The sequence below is a fragment of the Oncorhynchus mykiss genome, chromosome 25, assembly GCF_013265735.2.
Source record: "Oncorhynchus mykiss isolate Arlee chromosome 25, USDA_OmykA_1.1, whole genome shotgun sequence".
Taxonomy (NCBI): domain Eukaryota; kingdom Metazoa; phylum Chordata; class Actinopteri; order Salmoniformes; family Salmonidae; genus Oncorhynchus; species Oncorhynchus mykiss.
In genome coordinates, this window is record NC_048589.1 from 13,681,338 (window position 1) to 13,695,356 (window position 14,019).

The 14,019-nt window shown below is 44.0% G+C and overlaps 1 protein-coding gene across 4 annotated transcripts in view; it reads right to left on the reverse strand.

Moving 5' to 3' along the window:
• Positions 1 to 615: 615 nt before the first annotated feature.
• Positions 616 to 14,019, reverse strand: part of eipr1 (EARP complex and GARP complex interacting protein 1) — an 82,853-nt gene continuing 69,449 nt past the window's right edge. For 2 of the 4 annotated variants that reach the window (XM_036962853.1, XM_036962854.1), the window contains exons 8-10: positions 9,817 to 9,984; positions 5,726 to 5,893; positions 616 to 1,123 (exon numbers count right to left, since the gene is read on the reverse strand). In XM_036962853.1, the coding sequence (XP_036818748.1) occupies positions 949 to 1,123; positions 5,726 to 5,893; positions 9,817 to 9,984 (511 nt within the window). In that variant the 3' untranslated portion in view covers positions 616 to 948. The remainder of the gene's footprint in view (positions 1,124 to 5,725; positions 5,894 to 9,816; positions 9,985 to 14,019) is intronic. The other 2 variants (XM_036962856.1, XM_036962855.1) reach the window with 2 other exon arrangements.

Here is a 14,019-nt window from a genome sequence, read left to right on the forward strand (position 1 = left end):
GCTCTGCCTGGAGAAGGAGCCCTGAGAAGAGTCAAGCTGCAATTAAAAAGGCTGTCAGTGGATCTAAAGAAGGCTACCACTGTCACTACAGACCAACGTCAACACACACTGTACAGGAAGACAGGGACGGAGGAGACGGAGGGTATGGGAGGAGGAGAACAGAGGGGATGATATATGAGGAAGAGGAAAAAGGGTATTAGTGAGGAGGGAGGTGTGGGAAGAGAAGAAAAGATCAGGAGAGGGTTTGGGGGGGGGGGGGGGGGGGGGGGGTGATTTTCCGAGCTACCACTTGGCTTCAACTTGTCATCTAGGAACCATAGTGCCCTGGATACACCTCCTGTCATTCCCCAGGGTGACGCTGCCATTGAGGCATGCAAGGAACCCTCAGTCTCTGACTAGACTACCTATGGGCTCCCAGTCTCTGACTAGACTACCTATGGGCTCCCAGTCTCTGACTAGACTACCAATGGGCTCCCAGTCTCTGACTAGACTACCAATGGGCTCCCCGTCTCTGACTAGACTACCTTTGGGCTCCCAGTCAAGATAAAAGCCTTCAGAAGATGCCCAAAAGCTCAGTAAAGTAACTGCTCACCAAAAAGAATAAACGAAATCCAGTTGACATAAATAGCATTTAATTGACAATATACAGAATAGATATACAGCAGTTCTGTATTTTCTCTGTCCTATCAAACATAGAGTCAGATGCATCATTAAGGGGAATGTGTAACGTAATCAGTTATTTTGTAGAAAGGGTGAGGGAGAGAAAAAGAAAATGAGAGAGAGAGAGAGACAGGGAGAAAGAGAGAGTTTGTGTGCAGGGTCTGCCGAGTGTGGCTCCCCTGACGGGTGTCGGACACGGTCGGCTCCCCTCCTCATCGCTCCTCCTTCCTCGCCCTCTTCTCCGTCACTCTATGATGAGTCCAGTCGTCGGCCCAGTGTGTAGTCTGTCTAGAGCAGGATATGGTATTTGAGTGCACGGGGGACCCTGTTGATGACCAGTCTGCCATCATAGCTGAGAGAGGCAAAGAGCCATGGGTCTGCTGAGGACCACTCTACTGCGTACACACTGTCCTCATGCTCCTCATAGGTAGAGATGATACTGTCCTGCAGGGGCTCCTTGCTCCTAGAACACACACATGTACACAAACACACACTGATTCACACTCACAAATTCATGCACACGCGTGCGAACGCACACACAGTGTGAAAAGGCAGTTGAATATGGAGAGTTTCTATTTTTGAGACGGTAGATCAGCTTTAATACTGCAGACAGATTGTCACTTCCATCAACGTAATTGTCTGCATCATTTCCAATCCCCCATATACAGTGCATTCGGAAAGTTTTCAGACCCATTCACTTTTGACAAATTTTGTTAAATTACAGCCTTATTCAAAATAGATTAAATATAATTTGTTTTCATCATCCCACACACAATACCCCATAATGACAAAGCGAAAACTTTTTTGTTGTTGTATTTTTTGCTAATTGAGCTCAGGTGCATCCTGTTTCCATTGATCATCCTTCAATCAAGTTGTGGAAACATCTCGAGTCCACCTGTGGTAAATTCAATTGATTGAACATGATTTGGAAAGGAACACACCTGTATAAGGTTACAGTTGACAGTGCAGGTCAGAGCAGAAACCAAACACAGGATTGTGTCGAGGCACCGATCTGGGGAAGGGTAGCAAAAAATGTCTGCAGCATGTAAGGTCCCCAAAAACACAGTGGCCTCCATCATTCTTAAATGGAAGAAGTTTGGAACCAACAAGACTCTTCCTAGAGCTGGCTGCCCAGCCATACTGAGCAATCGGGGGTAAGGACCTTGATCGGGGAGGTGACAAAGAACCCAATGGCCACTTTGACAGAGCTCCAGAGTTCCTCTGTGGAGATGGGAGAAACTTCCAAAATGACAACCATCTCTGCAGCACTCCACCAATCAGGCATTTATGGTAGAGTGGCCAGATAGAAGCCACTACTCAGTAAAAGGCACACGTCAGCCAGCTTGGCGTTTGCCAAAAGGCACCTAAAGGACTCACAGACCATGAGAAACAAGATTCTCTGGTCTGATGAAACCAAGAATTAACTCTTAAGCCTGAATGCCAAGCGTCACGTCTGGAGGAAACCTGGCACCATCCCTACGGTAAAGCATGGTGGTGGCAGCATCATGCTGTGGGGATGTTTTTCAGCAGCAGGGACAGGGATACTAGTCAGGATCGCGGGAAAGATGAATGGAGCAAAGTACAGAGAAATCCTTGATGAAAACCTGCTGCAGAGTGCTCAGGACCTTAGATCGGGTGAAGTTTCACCTTCCAACAGGGCAAGGACCCTAACCACATGGAAAAGACAATGCAGGAGTGGCTTCGGGACAAGTCTCTGAATGTCCTTGAGCGGCTCAGCCAGAGCAGAAACTCCCCAAATACAGGTATGCCAAGCTTGTAGTGTCATACTCAATTCCTCGCAGGGAACAGCCTTAATTTCTCAGAACAAGAATAGACTGATGAGTTTCAGTAGAAAGGTCTTTGTTTCGGGACATTTTGAGCCTGTAATCGAAACCACAAATGCTGACGCTCCAGATACTCAACTAGTCTAAAGAAGGCCAATTGTATTGCTTCTTTAAACAGAACAACAGTTTTCAGCTACGCTAACATAATTGCAAAAGGGTTTTCAAATGATCAATTAGCCTTTTAAAATGACAAACTTGGATTAGCCAACACAACGTGCCGTTGGAACACAGGAGTGATGGTTGCTGATTCCATTAAAAGTCAGCCGTTTCCAGCTACAATAGTCATTTACAACATTAACAATGTCTACAATGTATTTCTGATCAATTTGATGTTATTTTAATGGACAAAAAATGTGCTATTCTTTCAAAAACAAGGACATTTCTAAGTGACCCCAAACTTTTGAACGGTAGTGTATTTTTATACATTTTCTTTTATTATTTTCCCCTAACCGTACCACCCCTCCCCTAATTGGAGAAAACTAATGTACAACAGCACGTAGGCTTCTACATCCAGCGTATACACACAGCTGAAGTCAGAAGTTTACATACACCTTAGCCAAATACATTTAAACTCAGTTTTTCACAATTCCTGACATTGAATCCTAGTAAAAATTCTCTGTCTTCGGTCCGTTAGGATCACCATTATATTTAAAATAATTATTTATTTCAGCTTTTATTTATTTCATCACATTCCCAGTGGGTCAGAAGTTTACATACACTCAATTAGTATTTGGTAGCATTGCCTTTAAATTGTTTAACTTGGGTCAAACGTTTCAAGTAGCCTCCACAAGCAATACCTTGACTTTGTTGTCCATAAGCCATTTTGCCACAACTTTGGAAGTATGCTTGGGGTCCTTGTCCATTTGGAAGGCGCATTTGCAACCAAGCCTTAACTTCCTGACTGATGCCTTGAGATGTTGCTTCAATATATCCACATAATTTTCCTACCTCATGATGCCATCTATTTTGTGAAGTTCACCAGTCCCTCATGCAGCAAAGCACCCCCCAAAACATGACGCTGCTTGCAAGCCTCCCCCTTTTTCCTCCAAACATAACGATGGTCATTATGGCCAAACAGTTCTATTTTTGTTTCATCAGACTAGTGGACATTTCTCCAAAAAGTATGATCTTTGTCCCCATGTGCAGTTGCAAACTGTAGTCTGGCTTTTTGTATGGCAGTTTTGGAGTAGTGGCTTCTTCCTTGCTGAGCGGCCTTTCAGGTTATGTCTATATAGGACTCGTTTTACTGTGGATATAGATACTTTTGTGCCTGTTTCCTCCAGAATCTTCACAAGGTCCTTTGCTGTTGTTCTGGGATTGATTTGCACTTTTCTCACCAAAGTACATTAATCTCTAGGAGACAGAACACATCTCCTTCCTTAGCGGTGTGACGGCTGCGTGGTCCCATGGTGTTTATACTTGCGTACTATTGTTTGTGCAGATGAACGTGTTACTTTCAGGCGTTTTGGAAATTGCTCCCAAGGATGAACCAAACTTGTGGAGGTCTACAATTGTATTCCTGAGGTCTTGGCTGATTTCATTTGATTTGATTTTCCCATGATGTCAAGCGAAGAGACACTGAGTTTGAAGGTAGGCCTTGAAATACATTCACAGGTACACATCCAACTGACTAAAATTATGTCAATTAGCCTATCAGAAGCTTCTAAAGCCATGACATCATTTTCTGGAATTTTCTAAGCTGTTTAAAGGCACAGTCAACTTAGTGTATGTAAACTTCTGAACCACTGGAATTATGATACAGTGAATTATAAATGAAATAATCTGTGAAATTTGTGGAGTGGTTGAAAAACGTGTTTTAATGACTCCAACCTAAGTGTATGAAAATGTCTGACTTCAACTGTTGTACACACATTTTACGGGCTAACTATATTTGACATTAGTTATCTTGTTGTTTTTAGTCCACCCTACACTAAACCCCTCCCTTCTATCTCTGGACACCATCCAATTTGGATTTTTATTTGGACAAGGCTACAGACAAACACACACACACAAAAGGTTACATTACTCATAACCTCCACTCATAGTCTCTGGCCTGGTTGTGATAACACCAGGTACAGTACTCCTCTACCCTGGCTTCCTTTACATACAATAGGCTATTTATTGCACTCTCCGAAAAAAAGGGTTTGGCTACAGTATTGTTCCCTCGGGTAGAAAAATATCTAAATACACAATGTACCTTCATAGGTGGACATAAGGATCTCACATGATACTGTTCGGTACGTTTCAGGGTACATGTGTGAATAGTATAATGGTACAAATTATTTTTGTACTCAATATTTCATATATGAAGGTACAATCATTGGAGGTGTGGCTTAGTGGGGGTGTGGCTTTCAGTTAGTTATTTTTGGCCACCTGGGAGGGGAAGTGTTGGACCAATTTAAGTGGTCTATGGCAGTGTTAATTCAAGTTTGAGCATGTCCGCTGCCAGTTCTGGAGTCTTTATAAAGGCTTGCATAAGAGTATATGACAATAAAGAGCTGTAATTAATATTGCAGTGAGCTTAATGCAACACTGGGGGACCTAGTCAAGAGGCTGGCGTAATGGTTAAGGTGTTTGACTGTCGCTGGACCCTGGTTCCAGTCCCGGTCGGGGCTACTGAAATTGCTACACTGGTGTCAGAAGTGAGATGGCGAAGAGGTGTGTACAAGTGAGGGACTTTATATAGAGAAAAGGAAAACATTTTGCCACTTAAAAGGAACAAACGGTGGTACCCTAAAAAGGTAAACACGTTTGGCTCTTTTAAGGTACAAACTGCAAGAGGACAATGATGCACTTCTAACTAATGGTACAATGGACGTAACTACTACAGTGACAAGCGTTTGTACCCCTTTAAGTACAATTTGGTTACTTTTTTCCTGAGAGAACGCATGCTATTCACAATGTGTAGTGACAGTTATTTGGCACAGAAATTGAACCATCACAAAATAGGGCATGGCAAAGAGTTGGTGAAGTTCAAGACCAGAGAACTAGAATCAGAGCACAAACTCTAGATTGAATTGATAAAATAATCATAATGATTAGTAACTGTTGCATTGAAAATCCGATGAAAGATTATGACAGTGGACAGTTATGGTTGAGATTGATCCAGTATGGCTATAAGGGGGGACAGGTCTGGACAAATATGTCCGAAAGTGGACCGTGTTGACAGTCATGACTAAGTGGACAGATATGTCATAGAGGTTTTGACTTAGTGTCCATACTTGTCGTACTGGTTGTTGTCCTCTCCGTCGCTGAGGTCATCGTCGTCCACCAGGTGACCGAAGGGCTCGGAGGAGATGGACACCATGTTGGACAGAATCACCCTGCTGTCACTGCTGCCGGTCAGCACCAGCTGATCATGAGAGTGGTTGTAGCGAACGCTCCACACCCTGGGTGGTGGGCACACACACACACAAAGAGAATCAGTGAATGGGTGTTTTTAATCCATCTATATATCCTCTTTCCTTTTGTCTCTTATCCTTTTGGCTCCTCAATCCATGTACGTGTGTGGTAATTGAGATGGATCTGGGCTTTGTTTCCCTGCTGCTTAGTTTGTACTGCCGTGAGGTGTTGTATAATTATGGTTAGCTAATAAAGGTAATCATTCTGTAAACTCCTAAGCCGTCCCTCTCCAGCACTCTCTTTTCCTTCTTCACTTGCTGTCCTTCCCTCCCAATCACTATATCCTCTCTCTATATCTCGGTCTCTCTCTCAAAGCCTAGGGCAGAGCTCAGTGGTGGAGCTCCTCATAGAGAGGGATTGAAGGATAACTGGGCTGTTGACATAAAATCTGGCTCAGCGCACCCTTTCCCTGCGTTCGGCTAATCTTCTTCCCTCCTGAAAAATAGTTCCTAATACCCAGAGCCCCGAGGCCCTCGGAGCACTGCTCAGAAATCACACACTGTAGACTACTATCAGAATGGGATCACATCTACACTGCTCTGGATATATTTGGCCAGTTGGCCAGTATGTATGTATGTGTGTGTGTGTGTGTGTGTGTGTGTGTGTGTGTGTGTGTGTGTGTGTGTGTGTGTGTGTGTGTGTGTGTGTGTGTGTGTGTGTGTGTGTGGTTTGGGGAGTGAGAGGGGTTGTAGGGTGGATGTGTGTTTGTGTGTATGTACAGTAATGCAATGTACTTAATCTCAGAACGTATGTTGGTAGCAGCAACAAACTTCTCCACAGCCATTATCTATTCAGCTCACACCAGAGAGAAAGAGAGCCAGAGCGTGTCTCCACACACACACACACACACACACACACACACACGCCTGAATACTGCAGTGCACTGTGTTCAGCTACTTACATAGCCCTGAGCACTGCAGCTCATCACAGAATAGCTACAGTAACCCACACCTGAACACGGCAGTGCAATGTAATTAACCATCACAGAATGTATGTTTGTAGCAGCAGCAAGCTTCTCGTCATACAGTAACAACACACACATTGTGACAGGGTCAGTATAAAATAAGCTAAAAGCACACATATATCAGCGGAATATGACTGTTTTGCAAACTGATGCTAATTGGTAGGAATGTTGTTCATGCTCTCAAATCCAATTTTATTGGTCACATATACATGGTTAGCAGATGTTAATGCGAGTGTAGTGAAATGCTTGTGCTTCTAGTTCCGACCATGCAGTAATATCTAACAAGTAATCTAACCTAACAATTTCACAACAACTAGCTTATACACACAAGTGTAAAGGAATGAATAAGAATATGTACAGTGGGGCAAAAAAAGTATTTAGTCAGCCACCAATTGTGCAAGTTCTCCCCCTTAGAAAGATGAGAGAGGCCTGTAATTTTCATCATAGGTAAACTTCAACTATAACAGACAAAATGAGAAGAAAAAAATCCAGAAAATCACATTGTAGGAATTTTAATGAATTTATTTGCAAATTATGGTGGAAAATAAGTATTTGGTCACCTACAAACAAGCAAGATTTCTGGCTCTCACAGACCTGTAACTTCTTCTTTAAGAGGCTCCTCTGTCCTCCACTCGTTACCTGTATTAATGGCACCTGTTTGAACTTGTTATCAGTATAAAATATACCTGTCCACAACCTCAAACAGTCACACTCCAAACTCCACTATGGCCAAGACCAAAGAGCTGTCAAAGCAATCTTGAAGCTTGGAATCCAATTGGTCGGACCAGCGTTGAACAGACCTGAGCGTGGGTGCTTCCTGTTTTAGTTTCTGTCTATGGGCTGGGAGCAACAAAATGGAGTCATGGTCAGCTTTTCTGAAAGGAGGGCGGGGGAAGGCCTTATATGCGTCGCGGAAGTTAGAATAACAATGATCCAGTGTTTTGCCAGCCCGGGACACGCATTCGATATGCTGATAGAATTTAGGAAGCCTTGTTTTCAGATTAGCCTTGTTAAAATCCCCAGCTTCAATAAATGCATCCTCAGGATATGTGGTTTCCAGTTAAAATATTGTCAAATGAAGTTCGTTCAGGGCCGTCGATGTGTCTGCTTGGGGGGGAATATACACGACTGTGATTATGATCAAAGATAATTCTCTTGGTAGAAAATGCGGTCGGCATTTGATTGTGAGGAATTCTAAGTCAGGTGAACAAAAGGACTTGAGTTCCTGTATGTTGTTATGATCACACCACGTCTCGTTAATCATAAAGCATACACCCCTGCCCTTCTTCTTACCAGAGAGATGCTTGTTTCTGTCGGCGCGATGCGTGAAGAAACCAGGTGGCTGTACCGACTCCGAAAGCGTGTTTCGAGTGAGCCATATTTCCATGAAACAAAGAACGTTACAGTCTCTGATGTCTCTCTGGAAGGCATCCCTTGCTCGGATTTCGTCTACCTTGTTGTCAAGAGACTGAACATTGGCGAGTAGTATGCTCGGGGACAGATTATTTCACTTGTAATTCACTGTATCACAATTCCAGTGGGTCAGAAGTTTACATACACTAAGTTGACTGTGCCTTTAAACAACTTGGAAAATTCCAGAAAATGATGTCATGGCTTTAGAAGCTTCTGATAGGCTAATTGACATTATGTGAGTCAATTGGAGGTGTATCTGTGGATGTATTTCAAGGCCTACCTTCAAACTCAGTGCCTCTTTGCTTGACATCATGGGAAAATCAAAAGAAATCAGTCAAGACCTCAGACAAATTGTAGCCCTCCACAAGTCTGGTTCATCCTTGGGAGCAATATCCAAATGCCTGAAGGTACCACGTTCATCTGTACAAAACATAGTACGCAAGTATAAACACCATGGGACCACGCAGCCGTCATACCGTTCAGGAAGGAGATGCGTTCTGTCTCCTAGAGATGAACGTATTCTGGTGTGAAAAGTGCAAATCAATCCCAGAACAACAGCAAAGGACCTTGTGAAGATGCTGGAGGAAACAGGTACAAAAGTATCCATAGCCACAGTAAAACAAGTCCTATATCGACAACCTGAAAGGACGCTCGCAAGGAAGAAGCCACTGCTCCAAAACTGCCAGAAAAAAGTCTGACTACGGTTTGCAACTGCACATGGGGACAAAGATCATACTTTTTGGAGAAATGTCCTCTGGTCTGATGAAACAAAAATAGAACTGTTTGGCCATAATGACCATTGTTATGTTTGGAGGAAAAAGGGGGATGCTTGCAAGCTGAAGAACACCATCCCAACCGTGAAGCACGGGGTGGAAGCATACTGTTGTGGGGTGCTTTGCTGTAGGAGAGACTGGTGAACTTCACAAAATAGATGGCAACATGAGGCAGGAAAATTATGTGGATATATTGAAGCAACATCTCAAGACATCAGTCAGGAAGCTAAAGCTTGGTCGCAAATGGGTCTTCCAAATGGACAACGACCCCAAGCATAATTTCAAAATGTGGCAAAATGGCTTAAGGACAACAAAGTCAAGGTATTGGAGTGGCCATCACAAAGCCCTGACCTCAAGAACTAAAAAAACATGTGCGAGCAAGAGGCCAACAAACCTGACTCGGTTACACCAGCTCTGTCAGGAGGAATGGGACAAAACTTATTGTGGGAATCTTGTGGAAGGCTACCCGAAACGTTTGACCCAAATTAAACAATTTAAAGGCAATACACTCAATTAGTATTTGGTAGCATGTAAACTTCTGACCCACTGGGAATGTGATGAAATAATGAAATCTCTCCACTATTATTCTGACATATCAGATTCTTAAAATAAAGTGGTGATCCTAATTGACCTAAGACAGGACATTTTTACTAGGATTAAATGTCAGGAATTGTGATGTATTTGGCTAAGGTGTATGTAAACTTCCGACTTCAACTGTATATCTGCTATGTGTGTGTGTGTGTGTGTGACAGGTGCCCACCAGTGAGAGTGCTCCTCCAGGCTCTTGACTGGCTCGTTGATGTTTCTCACGTCCCAAAATTTGACCTTGCAGTCGTCCCCACAGCTGGCCAGGTAGTACTGTTTGTTGGGATTGAAGTCAAGGTCTCGAACCAGTTGCCCATGAGCATTCTCTATACAGTAGATCTGACTGGAAAAGAGAGTGAAAGGGATGAGGGGGGAGGAGAGGGGGAATGAGAGAGAGAGAGAGAGAGAGAGATGACAGAAGAGGGTGAGGAGAAGGGTGAGAAAAAGGGGGAATGATGTGAGAGAGAGAAAGTGAGAGTGAACGCCACAGCAACCCTGATGACATAAATCATGGAGAGAAGCCTGTAGTGGTTCTCTACACTAGGTGAAGGCCAGACCGTATTTCCAGTCCTATAAAAGCCTGACGTGTAATAAAGCCAGGAGTCACAACCAAACACGGCCTTGGCTTCCTGGTCCTGCTCGTCCCGGGTGGGGAGAGGTCAGTGTTAAGGCACGAGGAAAGAAATGAGAGAGCAAAGAAGAGAGGAGACTTTTCCGCTTCAGATTATGTTCATGTTGTAAACCTACTCTCTTCTCTACTCCTCCACAGGACCCTGTACCCTTCCTCTCATCTCCTCTTCTGTCCTCTCCTCCCCTTCCCCAGTCATTCCTACCTCTCATCCGCTCTTTTCCCCCACTCCACCCCTCCGATCATCTTCCCTCCCTCTCCTGCTGTGATGACTGAAGAGGAACCAGGGCGGTCTATTGAAACAGCGTTAGACCCAATGTTCTCTGCTCCCCTCTCTCCTCCACCAGACACCATCTACCCTGCTGATCTCATTATACAAATAACATGCTAATTAAAAATCTCATTAAAAAGGGAGGGAAAAGAAAATAACCTGAGGGATTCAATGAGATCAGGATGACGGTCTGTAATGGCTCTATGACTATATGGTTTGTAAGATTCTGCCACTGGACCTCAGCAAACTGGATGAGACCACACTTGGACTTCACAGAGGGCCCAGACACTGGCAGCAGCTCCTTCCTCTAACCAAACAAAATTACAACACTCTTTAATCTTGTGACTTTAAAATGACTTGAGTGTGTGGAGTCACTTTGCTGTCAAGTGCACAATCTGCTCACCATTGACTGCCTCGGCATGACCTCTGGCCAGGGGTTTGACAGTGTGTGTGTGTTTGTGCTGTGTCGTAAACTCTGTCCTCCATGGAATAGGACGCACGAGGGAAATGGAGCAGGAAATTGGGTTAGTTTCGGTGCTTCCAGAATGCTTCTGAGCACCCCACTCCACTCGGCAAATATGAAATGGGGATCCTGAGCAAAGCCTGGCTGGAACCCTCCTCACAAAGTATTAAGGATTATATGCCTTCCTAGCCTAAGCCTGCGGACACAGTGAAACCAAATCGAAACTCATCCTCCTTTACGTCAGTGAGGGCCAGAACAATCTACAACACACACACACACACACACACACAGTAAAGGGGTTACCATGAATTTGACAGTAATTTACAGGCAGCTCTGTGGCAAGTAAAATTCTGTATTTAATATTTGTGCACAAGGGCAAAACTTTCACTGGGGACGGGGCAGGGGTCATGTCACCCCCACATTCTGAAATTGCATTTTTGTCACCCCCGGTTTTATCATTGCCCTGTGATACAAAAATAAGTGTCATCGGTGTGTGTAAGGACCATGCGGACACCTCAGAGCAGAGCGGTCAGGTAGGCTGTCTGGCTGTGTCAGCCGGCTAGATTTAGGACCGCCTGGACACCACCACAGAGCGTTTGGACAAGCTGTGGGAAGGCAACGCTTCTGAAAGGCTGGCTTAGAACTGGCAAGGGACAGTTGAACAGATGTAGCTGCTGACGGTGTGTGTGTGTTGCACTCTTTCTCGGAGTTGTAAAAGCAAGCAGTGCAGATACTGGCTACCCTTTAGTTAACTGATATTAGCTAATGTTTCATCCCCTCTCAAATGAGTCAAATTAATTTAGCCAGTTCAGCTCTAGCCATCTGTCAGATGGCGATATGAGGTGGCTATTATTATAGCACTATCTAACAGCTGTTGTGTGTATGGAAATGTTGTTTTGTAACCTTTATTTTGTCCCCTTTCAACAGTAAATTAATTTGGCTAGCTTTCGCCAGTTGATGTACCGGCATGCGAGAGTTTGCCAAAATTATTATTTTTGCCTCAATCACACTAGACCTGCATCAAACAAGACGAAACCAGCGGCCAAACGATTGAAGACCGATATTCTGATGTTTTTTCAGTGCAATGTGAGATTTTATTATTCAGTATAGCAATGTAATGTTATTGATCTGTCAGTTTCCCTAGCTAATTCTCTACTTTTCACACTGATATAGTAATAAACAGCTCTACGGGCTTCACTGTCAAGCTGCTCAGTCAGTTCACAACACTATGCTCATCATGTCTTAGCACGATCAGATGGTGACAGGTGTCCCTGCAGGGTCAGACAGCCAGGGAAGACCAGTCTACGGAGCTCAGGTGAATTTCACTATATATTATAACAATATCAGTGAATGGACAAAAAGTTCCATCTTGAGTTGATCGGTAGGTCTACAGTAGCTACATGACAGAAGCTTAAGTTTAAAGCCACAGTCTGGGATCTGGGAATAATTGCAATTTCAACTATTGAACCATTGATTCTATGCTTGAATAATATTCATGTGTACACCAAGGTAATTCTTTGTCATGCCTGCCTCATCTTAGCAGGATCTGATGGTGACAGGGGTCTGTACATAAGTGGCAATGAGAGTGGTTATGGTAAACATGTTGGTCCTCAATGGCTAGTGGTAAAATACATACAATTAACCATTATGGAATTGCCCTACCTTTTCCATTGTAGCTACCCTACCCATTCACTATAACTTGTACTTGCAAAATGTCCAACTAAATACAACTACTGAACCATTATATTATCAAATAATATAATCAATGTATTAATGCCCCACAAGCATAGCACAACTGTCTTACACTATCATAACCCCAAATATTATGCAGTTTAGGCCATATTTAAAACTATCATGTGTGTGAAATGGACTGTCAGTCTTGCATCTAGAATGCAGTCTATGCTTTTGAGATGGGTTATATTTGAAGTACTTTATATTGGGGGGGTTGTGGGCTTCACTGTTATGGCACACAGACAGTACACCAGACAGTAATCATTTGTCATGCCTCATCTTAGGATGGTGACCAGATGATGACAGGGCTCCCAGCAGGGCCAGGTAGCCAGGGAAGATAAGTCTCTTACGGAGCAGAGGTGAATATAATAATATGATTAGTATTCGTGAATTAAACTACTCTCCTTAGTGTTTTCAGTAGTTTCTGATCATCAAACATACAGTAGCACTTGATTGTAAGGTATAGAACTTGTGAAGACATCACTGGGAAGACGTCAGTGGTGTAGTGGAAACCTTACCCACCCATTTGAATTTTTAGATGCATGTACAACGTTATTAGAAAGGTTCAGAATATGTGTGAAACATCACAACACAGTTAACAAATATATGTCACATGGAAATCATAATAGAGCGGTTTACAGAGATTGTAGGGATGAGAGTAGCTGACGGGTGGGTTTACAGAGATTGTAGGGATGAGAGTAGCTGACGGGTGGGTTTACGGAGATTGTTGGGATGAGAGTAGCTGGCGGGTGGGTTTACGGAGACTGTTGGGATGAGAGTAGCTGGCGGGTGGGTTTACGGAGATTGTTGGGATGAGAGTAGCTGGCGGGTGGGTTTACGGAGATTGTTGGGATGAGAGTAGCTGGCGGGTGGGTTTACGGAGATTGTTGGGATGAGAGTAGCTGGCGGGTGGGTTTACGGAGATTGTTGGGATGAGAGTAGCTGGCGGGTGGGTTTACAGAGATTGTTGGGATGAGAGTAGCTGGCGGGTGGGTTTACGGAGATTGTTGGGATGAGAGTAGCTGGCGGGTGGGTTTACGGAGATTGTTGGGATGAGAGTAGCTGGCGGGTGGGTTTACCGAGATTGTTGGGATGAGAGTAGCTGACGGGTGGGTTTACGGAGATTGTTGGGATGAGAGTAGCTGACGGGTGGGTTTACGGAGATTGTTGGGATGAGAGTAGCTGACGGGTGGGTTTACGGAGATTGTTGGGATGAGAGTAGCTGACGGGTGGGTTTACGGAGATTGTTGGGATGAGAGTAGCTGACGGGTGGGTTTACGGAGAT